The following is a 26,385-nucleotide window of genomic DNA, read 5'->3' on the forward strand; positions in this document are numbered from 1 at the left end:
CAACTAGCTTCTATTATGTTTGATACGGGTGCTGATAGAAGTTATATGTGTAAAGACTTTAGTTTTAAACTAAAATGTGCATCATTACCTCTAGACGATAAATATACTATTGAATTAGCTAATGGTAAACTGATAAAAGCCGATAAAATTTGCCATGGTTGCGAAATGAATCTCGCTGGTGAAACCTTCAAAATTGATTTGATACCCGTAGAATTAGGAAGTTTTGATGTAATCGTTGGCATGGACTGGATGTCCAAAACAAGAGCGGAAGTTGTTTGCGCTGAGAAAGCAATCCGCATCCCTCGTAAGGATGAAACGTCATTAATGATTTATGGGGAGAAGAACAACTCAAAACTGAACTTTATCAGCTGTATGAAGGCCCATAAACTTATAAGAAAAGGTTGTTATGCTATTCTGGCACACGTAAAGAAGATCGATACTAAAGAAAGAAGCATTGATGACATGCCGGTTGTAAGAGAATATCCCGAAGTATTTCCAGAAGAATTACCGGGGCTACCTCCACACAGATGTGTAGAATTCCAGATTGATCTCATACCAGGAGCTGCACCTGTAGCCCGATCTCCATATAGACTTGCACCTTCAGAAATGCAAGAATTACAAGACCAGTTGCAAGAATTATCGGACCGTGGATTTATTCGTCCTAGTTTTTCACCTTTGGGTGCTCCTATTCTGTTCGTCAAGAAGAAGGATGGATCTATGAGAATGTGCATAGATTATCGAGAATTAAATAAATTAACGATCAAGAATCGGTACCCATTACCGAGGATTGATGATTTGTTTGATCAATTGCAAGGATCAAATGTTTATTCTAAGATTGATCTACGCTCCGGATATCATCAGCTGAGAGTGAAGGAAGAAGATGTTCCTAAAACAGCGTTCAGAACCCGTTACGGTCACTATGAATTTTTAGTCATGCCTTTTGGATTGACTAATGCTCCAGCAGTATTCATGGATCTAATGAATCGCATCTGTAGACCGTATTTAGACAAATTTGTTATTGTTTTTATCGACGACATATTGATTTACTCGAAGAACAAGGAAGAACATGAGCAACACTTAAGATTGGTACTAGAGATACTCAAGAAAGAAGAATTGTACGCAAAATTTTCGAAGTGTGATTTCTGGTTACAAGAAGTACAATTTTTGGGCCATGTTGTCAGTAAACATGGAATTAAAGTTGACCCCGCCAAGATCGAAGCCATTAGTAAATGGGAAACACCGAAGACTCCAACACAAATCCGCCAATTCTTAGGTCTTACTGGTTACTACCGAAGATTCATTCAAGATTTCTCTAGAATCGCCAAACCCTTAACTGCATTGACTCAAAAGGGAAAGAAGTATGATTGGTCCACGGAACAGGAATCCTCATTCCAGTTATTAAAGAAGAAGTTAACGTCTGCACCCATTTTGTCATTACCGGAAGGAAATGATGATTTCGTGATCTATTGTGACGCTTCGCGCCAAGGTTTAGGATGTGTATTAATGCAACGCACAAAAGTTATCGCATATGCCTCACGATAACTAAAAATTCATGAAAAGAACTATACGACGCACGATTTGGAACTTGGAGCAGTAGTTTTTGCACTCAAAATATGGAGACACTATCTATATGGCACCAAGTGTACAGTGTACACCGACCATAAGAGTCTTCAGCATATTTTTGATCAAAAACAACTCAATATGAGGCAACGTCGCTGGGTAGAGTTGTTAAACGATTACGATTGTGAAATCCGTTACCACCCCGGAAAAGCTAATGTTGTAGCTGATGCCCTAAGTCGAAAAGAAAGAGTAAAACCTCTTAGGGTCCGAGCTTTGAATATTACAATTCGTACTGATCTCACAAAGCAAATTCAAGCAGCACAGTTAGAAGCTTTAAAAGAAGAAAACGAAAAAGGTGAAATGAGCAAAGGGTTAGAAAAACAACTTGAAGTAAAAGCCGATGGAACCCTGTATTTTGCTGGTAGGATATGGGTACCAAGACATGGTAACCTAAGGTAACTAGTACTAGATGAAGCACACAAAATGAGGTACTCAATTCACCCAGGAAATGGGAAAATGTACCACGATCTCAAGAAGTTCTATTGGTGGCCTAATATGAAGACAGAAATTGCTACTTATGTAAGCAAATGTTTGACGTGTGCAAAGGTTAAAGCTGAGCACCAAAAGCCGTCAGGATTACTGCAACAACCAGAAATTCCGCAGTGGAAATGGGAAAGAATAACCATGGATTTCATTACGAAATTGCCAAGGACTGCAAGTAGTCATGATACTATTTGGGTGATAGTTGATCGTCTAACTAAATCAGCTCACTTCCTACCAATAAAGGAGACAGACAGTATGGAGAAATTAGCACGCCTATATTTGAAGGAAGTAGTTTCCAGGCATGGTGTACCCATCTCCATCATATCTGATCGCGACACCCGATTCACATCACGTTTTTGGCAATCATTACAAAAAGCATTGGGAACTCGATTAGATATGAGCACCGCTTATCACCCACAGACAGATGGTCAAAGTGAAAGAACAATACAAACATTGGAAGACATGTTACGGGCATGCGTGATTGACTTTGGAACCAGTTGGGATCGACACTTACCGTTGGCAGAATTTTCATACAATAACAGCTATCATACGAGCATCAACGCAGCACCATTTGAAGCACTTTACAGTAGAAAGTGCAGATCTCCTATCTGTTGGAGTGAAGTAGGAGAAAGACAACTTACTGGACCAGAAATTATTCACGAAACCACCGAAAAGATCATTCAAATACAACAGCGATTGAAAACGGCCATGAGTCGCCAAAAGAGTTATGCTGATGTAAGAAGAAAACCGCTAGAATTTCAAGTGGGCGACAAAGTCATGTTGAAAGTGTCACCCTGGAAAGGCGTTGTACGATTCGGTAAACGAGGAAAGCTAAGTCCTAGGTACGTAGGACCCTTTGAAATCACCGAAAGAATTGGAGCAGTTGCTTATCGATTAAAGCTACCGCAAGAACTTAGTAGTGTTCACGACACATTTCACGTGTCAAATTTGAAGAAATGTTTAGCTGAAGAGGATGTCGTAATTCCTCTTGACGAAATACGAATTAATGATAAACTCCATTTTGTCGAAGAACCTGTTGAAATCATGGACCGTGAGGTCAAACAATTAAAACAAAGCAAAATACCGATAGTTAGAGTTCGTTGGAACGCAAGACGAGGACCCGAGTTTACTTGGGAACGTGAAGATCAAATGAAGCAAAAGTATCCACATTTGTTCACTGATATCGCTCATGAAACAGGTACTACTCAAAATTTCGGGACGAAATTTTCTTTAACGGGGAGGTACTGTGATGACCCGAAAAATTTCGACTAATTTAAACCAATTCTCTATACGATTTATTATTTTGGCACGTTAAACAAAGTCTGTTAGATTGAGTCTCAAAATTTTAGAATTGTTTCAGATATACAATTACCTTTGACTACTCTCAACGATTCATGAACAATTATATGTATGTATATATATATATATATATATATATATATATATATGTACAAGTAAAAACGACTTTCCTACAGTAAAACCCTAGTTGCTACAGTAAAAATTACTTTGCTACAGTAAAACACTATTTGCTACAGTAAAACACTATTTGCTACAATGAAACCGTATTTTGCTACAGTAAACACTATTTGATGTCGGCGAACTAGCAAACAAAAACGGAAAAGGCGACCATGCGATCGAATGGCAAAAACACTGAAAACTCATGCGATCGCATGAGCTACAGTAAATCGAAAAGTAATATAAATACGCAGTTTGTTCGACGAAGTTTTTCACATTTATCTCTTAATATTTATATTTATATTATAATTATAATTTTAAATTTAAGTTTAATAATAATAAGGTATATACGAGGGTGTTTTTAATTCGGGTTTCAAACCGCTTTAAGCTAAGGAAATATTAGGTATTATTCGGGGTATTGTTCTTGAATCCAAGGCCAACCATACAGTCATCTACCATCATTACGTCTACGCAATTTGCCTACAATATTGAATCGCAATATTGAACTGTGAGTTTATAGTCTCCCTTTTTAAATACTTTAAATATTTTTGGGCTGAGAGTACATGCAATTTATTTTAAACGCGATAAGACACAAGTACATACTAAATTCTATACTGAGTTAAACCGAAAATCCCTTAGCTTTGGTAACTAGTAGCTGTCAGTACATAGGATATGGACTGGTGGGCGCGAATAATTGTATATGGATCCATAGGGCTTGACATCCCCGTCCGAGCTAGAGCGCTAGCCTTTTAACGGACGTATGTTATTTGAGTTTAAGACACGTTGGTTTGCGTGTATTAAAACGAATGGGGTAATTATCACTATAGCGTTAAGTTTAGTTACCAGGGTGCTCTGTTACGTAGAATCTATTGATAAACTTTTGATGAAATCTTGTGGTCTATCTTTATATATGTTTATGACTCGAGCAATTAAACCTATAACTCACCAACATTCGTGTTGACTTTTTAGCATGTTTTATTCTCAGGTCCTTAGAATGCTTCCGCTGTGATGTGCTTGTTGCCTGCATGGAGTCTCTCATGCTTTGTACAAAGTTTATTGCATTCAAAATAAAACTGCATTGTGTAATAAATAATTGGACTATGATGTCAACCTGTAAATTAAAGACTTATGTATTTCGGGATTTTGCTTATACCTAAGCACTTGCCCACATGTTTATAACTTTCTATGTTTAGAAAGTCACTTATTTTAATGAATGCAATATTTTATCAAAACGTATCATATAGAGGTCAAAACCTCACTGTGGAATCAATGATTAACGTGCCGCGTCAATAGCGATTTTGACGGGTCGTTACACTTTGGTTGTCTAGAAACACACTATTTAGGTGTTTTACGTGACCGAGTGACACCAATAGCAAATACACACGAAATTACCAGAAGACGGTATTCGTTTCCATCTTTTTAGGAAAGTACATATTAAGAAAGGTTAATAGTAGCAATAGACTCGTACCAAACGACAATTGACAAGAAAAAGTTGTTCATCATTCAACGACGATCATCTCTCTTATATGGGCTATGTCTCTCAAACATGAGCTGTAAACTTATTTGTATCTAACACTATTATAATTCTCAAAGTATCCTTCTAAAGTTATTTTAGTTAACATATCATGCAACTCAAACATTAAAAGACTAGTATGTACAAGTCAAAACACTTGTTAGCAACAAGAGCAAGGTATTAGATTTTTTAGATATGACACGTCAGATAAGATAACAACCAATTTACTTCTCATTGGTCAGTTTCCAACTGATTCCTTTGCCATTTATTGAATAATCAAACCTTAAACTACAGCCACAAGAGTACCTCTGCAATCTATATTAAAAAGGATCTACACACATGAAATGTCCCGTTCATATTGATTATAAATGTTCCATATTAATTGATTTCGTTGCGAGGTTTTGACCTCTATATGAGACGTTTTTCAAAGACTGCATTTGTTTTTAAAAATAAACCATAACCTTTATTTTATCGACAAGGTTAAAAGGACATCACCTAGATTATCCAGAAATGATAATCTAAAATATCACACTTACACACTACCAATACATATTGGTTTACAATATTAATATGTTACAACAAAGTAAATCTCGAATGCAGTTTTAAACAATATTATACAAACATGCTGACACCAAATCTTGTCCTTATTTTAGCATGCAACAGCGGAAGCTCTTAATAATCACCTGAGAATAAACATGCTTTAAACGTCAACAAAAATGTTAGTGAGTTATAGGTTTAACCTATATATTTATCAAATCATAATAATAGACCACAAGATTTCATATTTCAATATACATCCCATACATAGAGATAAAAATCATTCATATGGATTGAACACCTGGTAACCGACATTAACAAGATGCATATAAGAATATCCCCATCATTCCGGGACATCCATCGGACATGATATAAAAACTCGAAGTACTAAAGCATCCGCTACAACGGATGGGGTTTGTTGGGCCCAATAGATCTATCTTTAGGATTCGCGTCAATTAGTAGACTGGTTTACTAATTCTTAGGTTACCAAGTAAAAGGGGCATATTCGGCTTCGATCGTTCAACCATAGAAAGTAGTTTCATGTACTTGTGTCTATTTTGTAAAACATTTATAAAGCCGCATGTATTCTCATCCTAAAAATATTAGATTTTAAAAGTGGGACTATAACTCACTTTCACAGATTTTCACTTCGTCGGAAAATAAGACTTGGCCACGGGTCGATTCACGAACCTATAACAAATATGTACATATATATCAAAGTATGTTCAAAATATATTTACAACATTTTTAATACGTTTTAATGTTTTAAGTTTATTAAGTCAGATGTCCTCGTTAGTAACCTACAACTAGTTGTCCACAGTTAGATGTACAGAAATAAATTGATATATATATCTTGAATCAATCCACGACCCAGTGTATACACGTCTCAGGCTAGATCACAACTCAAAGCATATATATTTTTGGAATCAACCTCAACCCTGTATAGCTAACTCCAATATTACTGTATATAGAGTGTCTATGGTTGTTCCAAATAATATATATACATGGGTCGATATGATATGTCAAAATATTTGCATACGTGTCTATGGTATCTCAAGATTACATAATATATTAGAATACATGTATAATACAATATGAGTTAGCTAGGATATGATTAATATAGATTTGTTACCAATTTTCACGTAGCTACAACAAGAAAAATTATCCAATCTTGTTCTACCCATAACTTCTTCGTTTTAAATCCGTTTTGAGTGATTCAAGTTGCTATGGTTTCATATTGAACTTAAGTTTATGAATCTAAACAGAAAAAGTATAAGTTTATAGTCGGAAATACAGGTTACAAGTCATTTTTGTAAAGGTAGTCATTTCAGTCGAAAGAACGACGTCTAGATGACCATTTTGAAAAACATACTTCCACTTTGAGTCTAACCATGATTTTTGGATATAGTTTCATGTTCATAAGAAAAATCATTTTCCCAGAAGAACAACTTTTAAATCAAAGTTTATCATTGTTTTTAATTAACTAACCCAAAACAGCTCGCGGTGTTACTACGACGGCGCATATCCGATTTTACGGTGTTTTTCGTGTTTTCAGGTTTTAAATCATTAAGTTAGCCTATCATATAGATATATAACATGTGTTTAGCTGATTTTAAAAGTCAAGTTAGAAGGGTTAACTTTTGTTTGCGAACAAGTTTAGAATTAACTAAACTATGTTCTAGTGATTATAAGTTTAAACTTTCGAATAAGGTAGTTTTATATATATGAATCGAATGATGTTATGAACATCATTACTACCTCAAGTTTAGTAGGTAAACCTACTGAAAATGATGAAAAAATAACTTGAGCTTCAAAGGATCTTTGATGGCTTGGAAGTTCTTGAAATAGAATCATGACACAAAAACAAGTTCAAGTAAGATTATTACTCGAATTAAGATAGTTATAGTTATAGAAATTGAATTAAAGCTTGAATATGAATATTACATTGATTTAGAAAGATAATCTACTGTAAATAACAAAGGTTTCTTAATCTTAGATGATTGCTTGGAATGGATTAGGAAACCTGGAAGTAACTTGTAAACTTGGAAGTGTTCTTGATGTGTTCTTGAGTAATTGTTTTTATGATGATTATAGGTAATAACCAAAGCTTGTATTTGATGATTCTTGCTGGAAAAATAGTAACTTAGACGTTCATGGAAGAGTGTGTATGTTTTGAGAGAGAATTGGGAATAAAATTGGAAGTGAAATGGAGTAGGTGGTGAGTGGTGAAGGTGAGTGGGGTTAAAGGAGTTCTTGTTTTTGTTTCCTTGCTCATAAGTCATGTTAGTTGTCTAATTGTTGGTTCCACATGTTTGTTGACTATCTAGGGCTGCTAAGAGCTGAATTATTATGTGTATATACCAATAGTATATACGTCTAGGAGCTGGGTATTGTACGAGTACGAATACAGTTGCATACGAGTAGAATTGTAGGTGAAAATGAATGAGATTGCAATTGTAAGCATTTTTGTTAAGTAGAAGTACTTTGATATGTGTCTTGAAGTCTTTCAAAAGTGTACTAATACATCTAAATACACTACATGTATATACATTTTAACTGAGTCGTTAAGTCATCGTTAGTCGTTACATGTAAGTGTTGTTTTGAAACCTTTAAGTTAACAATCTCATTTAATGTTGTTAACCCATTGTTTATTATATCTAATGAGATGTTAAATTATTACATTATCAAGATATTATGATGTATGAATATATCTTAATATGATATATATACATTAAAATGTCGTTACAACGATAATCGTTACATATATGCCTCGTTTCAAAATTCTTAAGTTAGTAGTCTTGTTTTACATATGTAGTTCATTGTTAACATACTTAATGATATATATAATTATTATTTTATCATGTTAAATATAGTGTAACAATATCTTAATATGATACATATGTATTTAGTAAGACGTTGTAATAACGATAATCGTTATATATATCGTTTCGAGTTTCTTAACTTAGTAGTCTCATTTTTATGTATATAACTCATTGTTAATATACTTATGGAGATACTTACTTATCATAATCTCATGTTAACTATATGTATATCCATATATATATCGTCATGTCGTTTTTACAAGTTTTAACGTTCGTGAATCGCCGGTCAACTTGGGTGGTCAATTGTCTACATGAAACTCATTTCAAATAATCAAGTCTTAACAAGTTTGATTGCTTAACATGTTGGAAACACTTAATCATGTAAATAACAATTTCATTTAATATATATTAACATGGAAAAGTTCGGGTCACTCCAACACATTACACATTTTCTCAACTCACTTTTTTTTCTTCTTTTTTTGTAAATCCTTGTTCATCTCTATCCAAAGTTTCACCGCAAAGTATGGCAACAGTCACACAAACTCCGGTTGCACTTTTCAGACCGTGTGCATCACGGACCGGATTCCTAACAGGATCATCAGGGAAGTTAAACAAGTAGTTATCTTTAAAACCTGCCAATACTTACTCATCTGCTTCTTTCAAGATTCAAGCAAAAAAGGGGCCAATGGTTACCTGGGCTAGCCTCACCCGGTTACCTCAACGGAAAGTAATATGCATCGAAAGTTGTACTATACGAACTATAATCACCATAACACATGAGAACTAACTGTGATGTGTTTCCACTTTTCAGTCTTCCAGGCGACAATGGGTTTGACCCATTGAGGCTAGCCGAAGACCCTGGGAATTTAAAGTGGTTCGTGCAAGCCGAGCTTGTGAACGGACGATGGGCCATGTTGGGTGTGGCTGGAATGTTACTACCTGAGGTTTTTACAAACATAGGCATACCGCATACTTAATGTTCCTAAATGGTACGATGCTGGAAAGTCAGAATATTTTGCATCATCATCAACCTTATTCGTCAATTCGTGATCGAATTCATATTGTTTCACTATGTTGAAATCAGAAGATGGCAAGACATCAAGAACCCAGGAAGTGTTAATGAAGATCCTATCTTTGAAAGCTAAAGTTTGCCTCTTAATGAAGTCGGGTACCCAGGTGGCATTTTCAACCCACTTAACTTTGCTCCAACTGCTGACGCCAAGGAGAAAGAGCTTGCAAATGGTAATATAATTAATTAATTACCATCTTACCATAAATACAACTAATCGTTGATAGGGTTGGATAACATGTCGAAACGGGCAAATTGGTTCAGGCCAGGTTGGGTAGATTTTTGACACTGTTTTACAAACAAAAAGTTAACTTTTATATATGATCCGTGGGTCAAATATGATTACAGCTACATTATTTCAGTAGCAATAAAGGTAAAAATTTCCTATTATAATCTCAGGGAGATTGGCTATGTTGGCGTTCTTGGGGTTCGTGGTTCAGCAAAACGTGACAGGAAAAGGGCCATTTGACAACCTATTGCATCACCTCTCAGACTCATGGCATAACACCGTTGTCCAAACGCTATCAGCAAACTAAAAACGCTTTAGCTAAAGTAAAGTATGTTGTTTTGCCTTGCTTCGAGTATGGGTTGTGACCGTAGATCTAAGCTATGTTTTTAATGTATAGAGGAATGTGATATGGTAATTTATTGTTTATTTAAACTTATTGTCACCACCTATTAGCGTAAAGTAAAAGGCTTGATTTGGCAAAATAAAAACCCAAATAAACTATGAGATGCATTAATACTTTATAATTCATAGTAATACTATACTATACTATACAAATATAAAAGACACTAATTGACCTATATTATGATTCTTGAAACAAATTTGAGAAAACCATGCGAATCTTTCTGTGTAAAAGTTGTACGTACATGTGAAATGTGCACAATCCTTCAGCATTGGTTATTTGTCATTAGATGAGTCGTAGCCGGTTGCTGCAACAAAACATATAATCTTCACAAAATCAAAAAAAAAAATATACTCAAGCATTGAACAAGATGATTTTGACTAGAAGTGGTAAAATGGGTTGGTTCACCCGTAAGTAATGGGTCAAAATGGGTGCTTTTGTATAGGTCAAGTCGGCCAAGAATACTTTTGCCGAATCTTTTTTACAACAAGTGTGTCAAATAAAGAATACAAAGCCTGTTTTAAAGAATAACTTAAATTCTTGTATATAACGATTCAGGACATTCAAAGCTATAAGAATACATTTGGACAACGTTTGACCTGTTTCCTTCTAATATGTTTTCTTTTCAAGTTTCACCCATTTCACTGTATAAAGATAAAACACAACGACATTGAACCATTTACAAGTATATGCATAGAGAATCTTACTCCTACTTTTGAAGTCTCACCTGTGGTTGAGAGTACGGGTTTGCATCCATCATGGAAACATGAGAAGGTCCGGGTTCATGATTCCAAGCATGACCCATATTGTTATCATAAACAGGTCTTGGCATCTCGAAGTTGCAGTTCGTTGCATAATCGAGGAATCCTCGCATAGTCGTTGACGATGTTTCGGTCCTCATTTCTTTTGGTTGTGCAAAATTGATATTACCGTACGGATGAAACGGGAATTGGTCACAAAATTCTGGTCTCAAGTTCGACGTGCTACACAGTTCAGCCAAATGACCATCTTGCGTTGTGCGGTTGACTTTTCCAGGTCCATCCATCTCTAGATCTTTAATTGAACCAAACAAACCGGAATAGTTCGGAATGGAAACCCCATCACACTCTGCATCTCTGAAATATAAACCATAGATTTATTATAATCCCAGAACATATTGGAGGTCACGAGTAAATTCTCATAATATCGATGTATGAAATGTCATAATTTAACATAAATAACTACTTGTAAATAGGCAGAGGAGGCGATTTTCACCCATTCAGTTATGAATGGCTCGATTTGGGTTACCTTGGAGGAATGTAATTCTGTTTCTCTGGTAAGATAAAATTTTGATTTTCGTTATTCGGAAGCTGCCATGGTAAGTTATGATCATCTTGAGTATTCGCTATCATTAGTGGCAGCTGCAACCCATTTTGGAACTGTAATGCAACATTTTTTTGTTAATCAGTATACAATATATAATATATAATATATCATTGGCGGAGGCAATTTGTATATTTGTATATATAATTATAATAAGAATAATTAAGTTAAGAAAAACGTACCGAAATGGTCAAATAGGTAGGATAAAAGTCAACCAAAATGTAGTTTTGTACATAAAATCTTTTATAAAGTTAAATCATTTAATCAAAACAATTAAAAAAAATTAGAATTGATACCGATTTTGCTAGTTATTTATAACGACTTGAATATTTTGGGCAGAAGTCTTTCGAACCTCGACCCAATTTGCCACCTCTAACAATATGTATGGATAACCAAAATGAGAATAATCAACAAGTTATAATACCTGGGTCGTGCAATCTAGTTGAAAAAGCTTTTGTTGTCCAAAATTTTCCTGCCAAATGCCATTAGTTTTATCAAAAACCAAATTATACAACTAGTAGTCGGCATAAATATACGTAAGAGGCTCATTAGGTGAAATGAAAGGCGTAATGATGTTAAGGTTGGTCATATAATACCTTGTGCATACGAATTCGGTCAAGTGATTTCCTTAAGGAATCTTCCATCTGCTTAAGATGTTCAATATTCTCGATCTTGTCTGAATTACTCCAATAACTAATCAAAAAGATGCATTGAAAGTAAATAAGAGCCATATTGGCAGTTAAATCCACCAGGGATAGCTAAAACGAAACGGATTACATCTAATTTGACATTTGAAACAATAAGAACATTTGACTTTTAAATCAATGAAATCACACAACCAGTAAAGGATTACACAACACTTCAACATTTAATAGTTTGAAGGGTACCTTAGTCGCTTATGTAAGTCCACAAGTTGAGATCGTAACATTATTGCATGGTTGCTTAAATCCTGAAAACGATATTAACTATTGAGATATATCATCGACTGATGTAATTTTCAAGATATTAAGTAAATGAGTGGAGTATCTTGTTACCTCAGCAGATTGACTGCTGCAAAAACAACCAAACCAAAAGAACGCAATATCAGTTGTGTAACAATAGAAATAAAGATAAAAGAATCATACAAAAACCTTAGATGAACCGTCAACAACCTTGCACCATTGAAGTCTTGAATATTTATATCATGGTCCAACTTCTTGAACGTTTTCTTCAAAGCCTGTATGCTCAAAAGATCAACAAACAATACTATAACTACACAGAAAAATGTACAGTTTTATCCGGATAGCAATCTTACTTCGAGGCTCTCCAATTTCCTATAAATAGTTAAATGAAAAAAAAAAAAAAAACTGATCAAACTCTGTTTAAAATTCAAATTCAACAAAGGTTTCTCAAAAAGGGATAAAGCATGCACCTTTTTGCTCTTTCTTGTGGTGTTAGTCGAGCAAACTTTGCAATAACCTCATCGATATTACTGAAGATATAAGATTTACGGTTAAGCACAAACCAATACTACTTGATAGACCCCATAACGTCGATCAAGCAAAAGAATTAAACATTAGCTTAGTGCGGAAACGAAGAACAAAAGAAGTTTCTCAAAGTTTAACATTTTATTGAATAAATGAATAACATAAACAATGAAAAACAGAGGATAGACGATCTCAAAGTTATGAGATCGGTTCTTGCTGCAGGCAAAGACAACTAACCTCACCCCAAGATCTCTTTATTTATAGAGTCTTGGGGATAAGAATTAGGAAACTAAATCTCCTAGATAAATGCAAATCCCACTAATTAAGGGATTTTTACAAACTACCGATTTTATCCAATCAATTATAATAAATAGGAAATCTTTTCCTAACAATAGGAAATCTTTTCCTAACACTACTATTCGTTTAAGCTAACACATAAGATACATTTGCAGTTACAGAATACAATTTGTTGAATCCCGAGATACTGAAACGAGAAGGAAATAATAACCTGCGTTGTCCGGTGAATAATGTAGGCTTTCCGGTTGGAGAAAACATGAGAAGGACAATATCAATATCACATAACACCGACAATTCTTTCGCTTTCTTTAAGATTCCATTTCTTCGTTTCGAAAACGTCACTTGTCGATTGCTAATGTTTTCTAATCTCTTAATTTTCAGCTTCACCCTCCCCATACTGCAATCAAACCAAAACTATTACATCACCTAAACCTAAATTAGGAAAAGAGCATATATATTGTATCAAATCATCAAAAAATGAATATAATAATTCAAATAACGTAACAGCTGTTGATTGAATAGCTGAATATACCTATAAAAAAGTTATGATGGTCAGGAATTGATTCCGGAAATTATGATTGATGGTTTCTGATTATTAAAAATTGCATAAAATTGAGAGATGTGAAAGCAAATATGATGCAACCAGAACTCAAATTCATTTAAAAATGAGATGAATTAATTAATTATTACATAAACGTGAGACAGAGAAAAAGAGGGGAAAAGGGCTTACACTTCTGCGGCGATTACGGAGGTTGCGATCGTCACCACGGAGCGGTATAACCGGATATTTGTCACAATTTTTTTATTTAATAAAAATGTATAAATACAGGTATAGATGACGATTATTATTACGCGTGAATGAGAGAAACTGGTGATGGTGATGGTGTTTCGCGCGGGTATGACGTTCGAATTAAGCGGTGAAGAGACCGATGACTTCATAGTTATTACGTAAGTATGAAAATGAAATTCTTAATTTCATAAACTTTTTTTTTGTAATAGTAGTTTGGGATCATCAAAGGATTAAACCAACCACGCGTTTATCTTCCACAGTTGCATAATCTGTCACCAACTGCTGACCAGCAAAAAAATTCGGCACAATCTGAGGGCATGTGCGGTAAAACCCTCATCCCCCACTGCCCCCGCAATGCGATAGGAAGGCACCATTGGGTGAAATTCGAGAGTTAAGGGGAAACCTTGTGTGCAATGGTGCACTCCATGAGAGTCGAACTCCTCAGCTCTTGCTAAGAGAGGCAGATCACTACCACATAAGCTACAACGCAAGTTACTGATGAACTACATTTACAGACACAACTAAAATTCAACCCTAACCATTGAAGCTCACTCTACATACACGAGAATAAGAATGAGCATTTGAGATCAACCACATTTGATACCTAAACACAAACATACACAAACACCACCGTACACTAATCTAACAATACATATATACCTGAATCCAAACATCGCACCCTTCACTCTTCGAGAATCGCACTTTAGTCACGCCCACTGGACAACCCAATAACACTAATCCCGGGACCTAATTTTCCGAAGCAAACAAGTCAGCTACGTCGGCAACGACATCGCATCTTAATTTCATAAATAGTCATTTGGTTATTAGTTTCATAAATAGTCCCTTGGATAAAAGAATATTACATCTAAAGTCCTTATTTTGTACTGTATTACCTAAAGTATTTTTTACCGAGACAAGTATTGGTTAGTTACAAATAAGGTTGAAAAAGGTGTGAGACGAGATCGAGACGGGGTTCGTGTCGGACGTTGACTTATATATATATATATATATATATATATATATATATATATATATATATATATATATATATATATATATATATATATATATATATATACTCCCTCCGTCCCAAATCTATTGTCCCTAAACGAAAAACACACAGTTTAAGAAAAAGTATCTGACACATGTACTTTTCTGTTAACTTTTCAGTTTTACCCCTTACTATTTAACCATCTTTTTGTCTTACATGTATAAAGTAAGGGTACAAAAGAGATTTATCACATTATTATTTTCCATTAAAGGAAGTAGACAATTAATTTATGACATCATAAAAGGGATACTGAATAATAGACATTGGACAGAGGGAGTATATAAAAGCATATTTTAAAGACAAAAAATTGTCGCTGATCAGTTTGTACCTATAGTCACTATTACCGCTAATATAATACAAAATTTTAACACTAAACTACGTTAATTTTAATTGATTTGACAGACTTTAACCGAATTTTTGATTTTTGAGCGGCGTTGAAACGATCTTTCCCGCATTTGACCCGACTTTTAACCGTTGACCGACTTATTATACGCAGAGATGGAGTCGAGATGGACCAATTATCAATATATGGGTTTTGTTAACTAAAATCAATTTATTATCTATATATCTATAAAGTTAAGTTTTGATAACTCGCAATCCAAACCCGTCCATATTCGATGGTTAATTTCATAATGTAGGGACATGATGTTAGATACATCATAATCATGTAATTCATAATATATATTAAGTCATAAGACTTACTTGAGTGAAAAGATGAGGTAGTCATTTGGCAAAGTGTGGATGCTTGATCTTCTACTTATAACCTTTTATACTTAGTTGATGGAATTAGTTTATTAGTAAGTGTTGTTCTTATTAGTTTATCATGGAGTGTGCATAAGCTCCTATTTATATAAGAGGACAAGTTAGGGATCAACTCCTTATCATTAAGGAGTAGCAACTCAAAAGTCTTTCATCAAGACTAGTTAAGAGCTACATTATGGATAATTATTAGAGCTTATGCCATGTAAAGAGTCTCATAAATTAATAAGCTCATTATTAAAGTCTAATAATATAAGGTATATTAAATCAATACATTAATAGGTTATAGGACATATAATGTAGGAATAAAATAAATCTAACATTCTCCCACTTGGCCGTATACCTATTAATGGTTCGTAAATATTTTGGCCAATTAATTGATTTAACAAATAAGCGTGATTAGGTATAATTTCTAACGCAAACCGATATAGTCACTTGTATCATTTTCGATACAGGACCCCTATCAATTATACAGTTAGTCATTCACATAATTTTTAATATTCATAATCCATAATGAATTCGAATGGTAATTAGAATATAAGTGGTAACCAACAAAAAAAAAATCCATTCATAATAATGATTCATTAATAATCGTTTGTTAATAATATCTCACAATGTGCACAAAGTAGAGAATAACAAACTTCGATATGATATGGATAAAACATAATAGAAAAGAACGTAATCCTTAAGCTAGGTTATTACATAATCCCATGCCGGCAACATGCTCTAGAAAGAGCTTGGGAGGTAAACCTTTTGTAAGTGGATCAGCCAACATGTCATTAGTGCGTACATACTCAATGGCAATACTCTTTTCTTCAACTCTTTCTCGAACGTACAAGTACTTAGTGTCGAGATATAAACCAGCTCTACTAGAACTAGTGCTATTTGAGAAACTAACAGCAGCACTATTGTCACAGTATAGTCTAATGGGTCGTGATATGGAGTCAACCACCTTTAGTCCAGAAATTAAGTTCTTGAGCAAAATAGCATGACTAGTAGCGTGATAGCATGCAACATACTCGGCCATCATGGTAGAAGTGGTGGTTAATTCTTGCTTATGACTCTTCCATGAAATAGGACCCCCTGAAAGCATAAAAATGTACTCGGAGGTGGATTTCTTATCATCCTTACATTTGGAAAAATCGAAGTCCGAGTAACCCATGACTTCAAGGTTATCCGTTCTTCGATAAGTCAACATTAAATCCTTAGTTCCTTGAAGATATCGCAAAACCTTTTTGGCTGCTTTCCAATGATCCATTCCTGGATTGGATTGATAACGTCCAAGCATGGCCGTTATGTAAGCAATATTGGGACGCGTACAAACTTGAGCGTATACAAGACTTCCTACAACTGAAGCATACGGTATAAGTCTCATCTCTTCGCGTTTCAACTCATTTTTAGGACATTGAAATGAGCCAAAACGATCACCCTTCACGACAGGGGCAACTGATGGTGAGCAATTATGCATTTTGTATTTCTTAAGGACTTTCTCAATATAAGCCCTTTGTGACAAACCCAGAACGCCACGAGACCTATCTCGGTGTATTTCAATGCCAATTACATAAGAGGCTTCTCCGAGATCTTTCATGTCAAAATTACTTGAAAGAAACCTTTTGGTTTCATACAACATATCTTTATCATTACATGCCAAAAGAATATCATCAACGTATAATACTAGGATAGTAAATTTGCTCCCACTGATCTTAAGGTATATACATTGATCCACTGCGTTTTTCTTGAACTGAAATTTATCAATAACCTCATGAAATTTCAGATACCATTTTCGAGAAGCTTGCTTCAACCCAGTGTTGTAAATCTCCTTATTTCTCCCCGAGATCTCGTTTTTGGAAGGTCGCCGAGACGAGATGTCCATCTCCCGAGATTTCTCGTTCAGCGAGGTCAAACTTGGTCAAAGCCACGATTTCTCGAATTTTCTCGCTCATTTCTTGAATTTTCTATTAAGATCACGTGATTTTTCGGATTTTCTCTCTCATTTCTTCGATTTACTTTTAAAATCTCGTAAAAATTTATATAAATGTACATATATTTATTTATTTATATATATTTATATTTAAAAAACTAAAAAGTCAACGTAAGTCAACGCCCGAGATCTCCCCGAGATTTTTCCGAGATGCCGAGATCTCCCAAAAAATGTCCAAAAGAGATCTCCCCTGAAATGTCCCGTTCTTATTGATTTAAAACGTTCCATATTAATTGATTTCGTTGCGAGGTTTTGACCTCTATATGAGACGTTTTTCAAAGACTGCATTCATTTTAAAACAAACCATAACCTTTATTTCATCAATAAAGGTTTAAAAAGCTTTACGTAGATTATCAAATAATGATAATCTAAAATATCCTATTTACACACGACTATTACATAATGGTTTACAATACAAATATGTTACAACGAAATAAGTTTCTTGAATGCAGTTTTTACACAATATCATACAAGCATGGACTCCAAATCTTGTCCTTATTTAAGTATGCGACAGCGGAAGCTCTTAATAATCACCTGAGAATAAACATGCTTAAAACGTCAACAAAAATGTTGGTGAGTTATAGGTTTAACCTATATATATCAAATCGTAACAATAGACCACAAGATTTCATATTTCAATATACATTCCATACATAGAGATAAAAAGCATTCATATGGTGAACACCTGGTAACCGACATTAACAAGATGCATATATAAGAATATCCCCATCATTCCGGGACATCCTTCGGATATGATATAAATTTCGAAGTACTAAAGCATCCGGTACTTTGGATGGGGTTTGTTAGGCCCAATAGATCTATCTTTAGGATTCGCGTCAATTAGGTTGTCTGTTCCCTAATTCTTAGATTACCAGACTTAATAAAAAGGAGCATATTCGATTTCGATAATTCAACCATAGAATGTAGTTTCACGTACTTGTGTCTATTTTGTAAATCATTTATAAAACCTGCATGTATTCTCATCCCAAAAATATTAGATTTTAAAAGTGGGACTATAACTCACTTTCACAGATTTCTACTTCGTCGGGAAGTAAGACTTGGCCACTGGTCGATTCACGAACCTATAACAAATATGTACATATATATCAAAGTATGCTCAAAATATATTTACAACACTTTTAATACATTTTGATGTTTTAAGTTCATTAAGTCAGCTATCCTCGTTAGTAACCTACAACTAGTTGTCCAAAATTAGATGTACAGAAAAAAATTGATATATATTATCTTGAATCAATCCACGACCCAGTGTATACACATCTCAGGCTAGATCACAACTCAAAGTATATATGTTTTTGGAATCAACCTCAACCCTGTATAGCTAACTCCCACATTACTGTATATAGAGTGTCTATGGTTGTTCCAAATAATATATACACATGGGTCGATATGATATGTCAAAATATTTACATACGTGTCTATGGTATCCCAAGATTACATAATATATTAGAATACATGTATAATACAATATAAGTTAGCTAGGATATGATTAATATAGATTTGTTACCAATTTTCACGTAGCTACAACAAGAAAAATTATCCAATCTTGTTTTACCCATAACTTCTTCGTTTTAAATCCGTTTTGAGTGAATCAAATTGCTATGGTTTCATATTGAACTCTATTTTATGAATATAAACAGAAAAAGTATAGGTTTATAGTCGGAAATATAAGTTACAAGTCATTTTTGTAAGAGGTAGTCATTTCAGTCGAAAGAACGATGTCTTGATGACCATTTTGAAAAACATACTTCCACTTTGAGTTTAACCATGATTTTTGGATATAGTTTCATGTTCATAAGAAAAATCATTTTCCCAGAAGAACAACTTTTAAATCAAAGTTTATCATAGTTTTTAATTAACTAACCCAAAACAGCCCGCGGTGTTACTACGACGGCGTAAATCCGGTTTTACGGTGTTTTTCGTGTTTCCAGGTTTTAAATCATTAAGTTAGCATATCATATAGATATAGAACATGTGTTTAGTTGATTTTAAAAGTCAAGTTAGAAGAATTAACTTTTGTTTGCGAACAAGTTTAGAATTAACTAAACTATGTTCTAGTGATTACAAGTTTAAACCTTCGAATAAGATAGCTTTATATGTATGAATCGAATGATGTTATGAACATCATTACTACCTCAAGTTTTCTGGATAAAGCTACTGGAAATGAGAAAAATGGATCTAGCTTCAAAGGATCCTTGGATGGCTTGAAAGTTCTTGAAGCAGAATCATGACACGAAAACAGTTCAAGTAAGATTTTCACTCGAAATAAGATTGTTATAGTTATAGAAATTGAATCAAAGTTTGAATATGAGTATTACCTTGTATTATAAAGATATCTTACTATAAATAAGAAAGATTTCTTGAGGTTGGATGATCACTCTACAAGATTGGAAGTAAGCTAGCAAACTTGGAAGTATTCTTGATTTTATGAAACTAGAACTTGTAGAATTTATGAAGAACACTTAGAACTTGAAGATAGAACTTGAGAGAGATTAACTAGATGAAGAAAATTGAAGAATGAAAGTGTTTATAGGTGTTTTTGGTCGTTGGTGTATGGATTAGATATAAAGGATATGTAATTTTATTTTCATGTAAATAAGTCATGAATGATTACTCATATTTTTGTAATCTTATGAGATATTTCATGCTAGTTGCCAAATTATGTTTCCCACATGTGTTAGGTGACTCACATGGGCAGCTAAGAGCTGATCATTGGAGTGTATATACCAATAGTAGATACATCTAAAAGCTGTGTATTGTACGAGTACGAATACGGTGCATACGAGTAGAATTGTTGATGAAACTGGACGAGGATGTAATTGTAAGAATTTTTGTTAAGTAGAAGTATTTTGATAAGTGTCTTGAAGTCTTTCAAAAGTGTATGAATACATATTAAAACACTACATGTATATACATTTTAACTGAGTCGTTAAGTCATCGTTAGTCGTTACATGTAAGTGTTGTTTTGAAACCTTTAGGTTAACGATCTTGTTAAATGTTGTTAACCCAATGTTTATAATATCAAATAAGATTTTAAATTATTATATTATCATGATATTATGATGTACGAATATCTCTTAATATGATATATATACATTAAATGTCGTTACAACGATAATCGTTACATATATGTCTCGTTTCAAAATCATTAAGTTAGTAGTCTTGTTTTTACATATGTTGTTCATTTTTAACTATATATATAACCATATATATGTTATCATATAGTTTTTACAAGTTTTAACGTTCGTGAATCACCGGTCAACTTGGGTGGTCAATTGTCTATATGAAACCTATTTCAATTAATCAAGTCTTAACAAGTTTGATTGCTTAACATGTTGGAAACACTTAATCATGTAAATAACAATTTCATTTAATATATATATAAACATGGAAAAGTTCGGGTCACTACAGTACCTACCAGTTAAATAAATTTCGTCCCGAAATTTTAAGCAGTTGGAGGTGTTGACGTATCTTCTGGAAATAAATGCGGGTATTTCTTCTTCATCTGATCTTCTCATTCCCAGGTGAACTCGGGTCCTCTACGAGCATTCCATCGAACCTTAACAATTGGTATCTTGTTTTGCTTAAGTCTTTTAACCTCACGATCCATTATTTCGACGGGTTCTTCGATGAATTGAAGTTTTTCGTTGATTTGAATTTCATCTAACGGAATAGTGAGATCTTCTTTAGCAAAACATTTCTTCAAATTCGAGACGTGGAAAGTGTTATGTACAGCAGCGAGTTGTTGAGGTAACTCAGGTCGGTAAGCTACTGGTCCGACACGATCAATAATCTTGAATGGTCCGATATACCTTGAATTTAATTTCCCTCGTTTACCAAATCGAACAACGCCTTTCCAAGGTGCAACTTTAAGCATGACCATCTCTCCAATTTCAAATTCTATATCTTTTCTTTTAATGTCAGCGTAGCTCTTTTGTCGACTTTGGGCGGTTTTCAACCGTTGTTGAATTTGGATGATCTTCTCGGTAGTTTCTTGTATTATCTTCGGACCCGTAATCTGTCTATCCCCCACTTCACTCCAACAAATTGAAGACCTGCACTTTCTACCTTAAAGTGCTTCAAACGGGGCCATCTCAATGCTTGAATGGTAGCTGTTGTTGTAGAAAAATTCTGCTAACGGTAGATGTCGATCCCAACTGTTTCCGAAATCAATAACACATGCTCGTAGCATGTCTTCAAGCGTTTGTATCGTCCTTTCGCTCTGTCCATTAGTTTGTGGATGATAGGCAGTAATCATGTCTAGACGAGTTCCTAATGCTTGCTGTAATGTCTGCCAGAATCTTGAAATAAATCTGTCATCCCTATCAGAGATAATAGAGATTGGCATTCCATGTCTGGAGACGACTTCCTTCAAATACAGTCGTGCTAACTTCTCCATCTTGTCATCTTTTCTTATTGGCAGGAAGTGTGCTGATTTGGTGAGATGATCAACTATTACCCAAATAGTATCAAAACCACTTGCAGTCCTTGACAATTTAGTGATGAAATCCATTGTAATGTTTTCCCATTTCCATTCCGGGATTTCGGGTTGTTGAAGTAGACCTGATGGTTTCTGATGCTCATCTTTGACCTTAGAATACGTCAAACATTCTCCTACGTATTTAGCAACATCGGCTTTCATACCCGGCCACCAAAAATGTTTCTTGAGATCCTTGTACATCTTCCCCGTTCCAGGATGTATTGAGTATCTGGTTTTATGAGCTTCTCTAAGTACCATTTCTCTCATATCTCCAAATTTTGGTACCCAAATCCTTTCAGCCCTATACCGGGTTCTGTCTTCCCGAATATTAAGATGCTTCTCCGATCCTTTGGGTATTTCATCCTTTAAATTTTCCTCTTTTAAAACTCCTTGTTGCGCCTCCTTTATTTGAGTAGTAAGGTTATTGTGAATCATTATATTCATAGATTTTACTCGAATGGGTTCTCTGTCCTTCCTGCTCAAGGCATCGGCTACCACATTTGCCTTCCCCGGGTGGTAACGAATCTCAAAGTCGTAATCATTCAACAATTCAATCCACCTACGCTACCTCATATTCAGTTGTTTCTGATTAAATATGTGTTGAAGACTTTTGTGGTCGGTATATATAATACTTTTGACCCCATATAAGTAGTGCCTCCAAGTCTTTAATGCAAAAACAACCGCGCCTAATTCCAAATCATGCGTCGTATAATTTTGTTTGTGAATCTTCAATTGTCTAGACGCATAAGCAATCACCTTCGTTCGTTGCATTAACCGAGACCTTGCTTTGATGCGTCACAATAAATCACAAAATCATCATTCCCTTCAGGCAATAACAATATAGGTGCCGTAGTTAGCTTTTTCTTCAATAACTGAAACACTTTCTCTTGTTCATCCTTCCATTCAAATTTCTTCCCTTTATGCGTTAATGCAGTCAAGGGTTTTGCTATTCTGGAAAAGTCTTGGATGAACCTTCTGTAGTAACCAGCTAGTCCTAAAAACTGGCGTATGTGTTTCGGAGTTTCCCACTTTTCAACAGTTTCTATCTTTGCCGGATCCACCTTAATACCTTCTTTGTTCACTATGTGATCGAGGAATTGAACTTCTTCCAACCAAAATGCACACTTTGAAAACTTAGCATACAATTCTTCCTTCCTCAATACTTCTAACACCTTTCTCAAATGTTCACCGTGTTCTTGGTCATTCTTTGAGTAAATAAGTATGTCATCAATGAAAACAATGACAAACTTGTCAAGGTATGGTCCACACACTCGGTTCATAAGGTCCATGAACACAGCTGGTGCATTAGTTAAACCAAATGGCATGACCATAAACTCGTAATGACCGTAACGTGTTCTGAAAGCAGTCTTTGGAATATCTTCTTTCACCCGCATTTGATGATACCCGGAACGTAAGTCAATCTTTGAATAAACAGACGAGCCTTGTAGTTGATCAAATAAGTCGTCGATTCTCGGTAGTGGATAGCGGTTCTTGATGGTAAGTTTATTCAACTCTCGGTAGTCGATACACAACCTGAATGTACCATCTTTCTTCTTGACAAACAAAACAAGAGCTCCTCACGGTGATGTGCTTGGTCGAATGAAACCACGCTCTAAAAGTTCTTGTAATTGGTTTTACAGTTCTTTCATCTCGCTGGGTGCGAGTCTGTAAGGAGCACGAGCTATTGGTGCAGCTCCTGGTACAAGATCTATTTGAAATTCAACGGATCGATGTGGGGGTAATCCCGGTAATTCTTTCGGAAATACATCGGGAAATTCTTTTACGACGGGAACATCATTGATGCTCTTTTCTTCAGTTTGTACTTTCTCGACGTGTGCTAGAACATCATAGCAACCTTTTCTTTTTAGTTTTTGTGCCTTCAAATTACTAATAAGATGTAGCTTCGTGTTGCCCTTTTCTCCGTACACCATTAAGGGTTTTCCTTTTTCTCGTATAATGCGAATTGCATTTTTGTAACAAATGATCTCTGCTTTCACTTCTTTCAACCAGTCCATACCGATTATCACATCAAAACTCTCTAACTCTACTGGTATCAAGTCAATCTTAAATGTTTCGCTAACCAGTTTAATTTCTCGATTCCGACATATATTATCTGCTGAAATTAATTTACCATTTGCTAATATTCGAGTAAAAATTTACTATCCAAAGGCGTCAATGGACAACTTAATTTAGCACAAAAATCTCTACTCATATAGCTTCTATCCTCACCCGAATCAAATAAAACGTAAGCAGATTTATTGTCAATAAGAAACGTACCCGTAACAAGCTCCGGGTCTTCCTGTGCCTCTGCCGCATTAATATTGAAAACTCTTCCGCGGCCTTGTCCATTCGTGTTCTCCTGGTTCGGGAAATTTCTAATAATGTGGCCCGGTTTTCCACATTTATAACAAACTACATTGGCATAACTTGCTCCGACACTACTTGCTCCGCCATTACTGGTTCCGACACCATTTGTTCCTTTCGTTATGTTAACCCCTGGTCCGTAGACCTCACACTTCACCGTGCTATGACCATTTCTTTTACACTTGTTGCAAAATTTAGTGCAGAACCCCGAGTGATACTTTTCACACCTTTGGCATAGCTGCTTCTGATTGTTGTTGTTGTTGTTGCAGTTATTATTGTTGTTGGGATGATTGTTGTAGTTGCTGTTGTTGCTGTTGTTGTTATTGTTGTTGTTGTTGTTGGGCCGTTTGTTGTAGTTGCGATTGATGTTGCGATTGTTGGGATAGTTGTTGCGATTTTTGTTGTAATTGATGTTGTTGTTGTATTGGTGATTCTTATCACCGTTTTCCTCCCACTTTCTTTTGACTTGCTTCACATTGGCCTCTTCAGCAGTCTGTTCTTTAATTCTTTCTTCAATTTGGTTCACTAGTTTGTGAGCCATTCTACATGCCTGTTGTATGGAGGCGGGCTCGTGTGAACTTATATCTTCTTGGATTCTTTCCGGTAATCCTTTTACAAACGCGTCGATCTTCTCTTCCTCATCTTCGAACGCTCCCGGACACAATAGGCATAATTCTATGAATCGTCTTTCGTACGTGGTAATATCAAATCCTTGGGTTCGTAACCCTCTAAGTTCTGTCTTGAGCTTATTGACCTCGGTTCCGGGGTGGTACTTCTCGTTCATCAAGTGCTTGAATGCTGACCACGGTAGTGCGTAAGCATCATCTTGTCCCACTTGCTCTAGATAGGTATTCCACCATGTTAACGCAGAACCTGTGAAGGTATGCGTAGCGTACTTCACTTTGTCTTCTTCAGTACACTTACTTATGGCAAACACCGATTCGACCTTCTCGGTCCACCGTTTCAATCCGATCGGTCCTTTGGTTCCATCAAATTCCAAAGGTTTGCAGGGAGTGAATTCTTTGTAGGTGCATCCTACACGATTTCTTGTACTGCTAGATCCAAGGTTATTGTTGGTTTTTAGCGCAGCCTGTACTGCGACTATGTTTGAAGCAAGAAAGGCACGAAATTCCTCTTCGCTCATATTCAAGGTATGTCTAGTAGTCGGTGCCATTTCTTTCAAAATAGTCAAATGAAACGAGTTAATCATATAGAATATCAAGAGTAGTCAATAGTATTTCGTAGCGTAATATGAACTTATTTATAAAAGCTCTTTCTTCATATTAGCGTTTTATACTCTTTAATTCGAGTAGTACCTACCCGTTAAGTTCATACTTTGTAGCTAACATACTATTTCAACTACTACAATTCTATATGAAAAACTAATCACAAAAACAAAAAAAAACAAAAAAATATATCATATTCAAGCCTTTATACAATAACTTGCAAACTTACAATACCACTATTTTACATATAGCATGAAATATAGCACATAAAACTTTGATACAAAGTAGTTGCGAAGATAATTCTAGTTAATAAATAAGGCGTTCAACAAAGGCAATAAAGACACGTAATTCATACGTCCAGAAACAAGTCATGCATTCTGGTTTTACTAATACCACTTTCCATCCTTGGTTTTGTGGAACATAACCGTTGTGACCGATAGTAAGACAATGTGTTGTAACTTCA

General features: G+C 35.0%; 1 protein-coding gene and 1 pseudogene across 2 annotated transcripts; one reads left to right on the plus strand and one right to left on the minus strand.

The window, feature by feature from the left end:
- The first annotated feature begins 8,953 nt into the window (after window positions 1-8,953).
- LOC139846650 (chlorophyll a-b binding protein P4, chloroplastic-like) lies at window positions 8,954-10,134 on the plus strand (annotated as a pseudogene).
- LOC139846648 (agamous-like MADS-box protein AGL65) lies at window positions 9,974-14,127 on the minus strand. Of its 2 annotated transcripts, XM_071836133.1 has the most exons (13): window positions 13,984-14,127; window positions 13,786-13,841; window positions 13,465-13,650; window positions 12,902-12,961; window positions 12,785-12,803; window positions 12,642-12,706; window positions 12,525-12,540; window positions 12,378-12,439; window positions 12,087-12,183; window positions 11,915-11,962; window positions 11,416-11,546; window positions 10,856-11,243; window positions 9,974-10,435 (listed from the first exon to the last, which is right to left on the minus strand). In XM_071836133.1, the coding sequence occupies exons 3-13, from the start codon at window positions 13,647-13,649 to the stop codon at window positions 10,394-10,396; spliced, it is 1,113 nt and encodes a 370-aa protein (XP_071692234.1). In that variant the 5' UTR covers window position 13,650; window positions 13,786-13,841; window positions 13,984-14,127; the 3' UTR covers window positions 9,974-10,393. The 2 variants fall into 2 exon arrangements, with proteins under 2 accessions (XP_071692234.1, XP_071692235.1); XM_071836134.1 differs by lacking the exon at window positions 13,786-13,841.
- Window positions 14,128-26,385: the final 12,258 nt, after the last annotated feature.

Source organism: Rutidosis leptorrhynchoides, chromosome 5, assembly GCF_046630445.1.
Source record: "Rutidosis leptorrhynchoides isolate AG116_Rl617_1_P2 chromosome 5, CSIRO_AGI_Rlap_v1, whole genome shotgun sequence".
Taxonomy (NCBI): domain Eukaryota; kingdom Viridiplantae; phylum Streptophyta; class Magnoliopsida; order Asterales; family Asteraceae; genus Rutidosis; species Rutidosis leptorrhynchoides.

Coding starts and splice junctions, on each gene's coding strand:
- LOC139846648 (XM_071836134.1), bottom strand. CDS start 13,649: ATGGGGAGGGTGAAGCTGAAAATTAAGAGATTAGAAAACATTAGCAAT. Junction 12,962..13,464: donor TTATTCACCGGACAACGCAG/GTTATTATTTCC, acceptor TTATATCTTCAG/TAATATCGATGAGGTTATTG. Junction 11,963..12,086: donor ACCGAATTCGTATGCACAAG/GTATTATATGAC, acceptor GGCATTTGGCAG/GAAAATTTTGGACAACAAAA.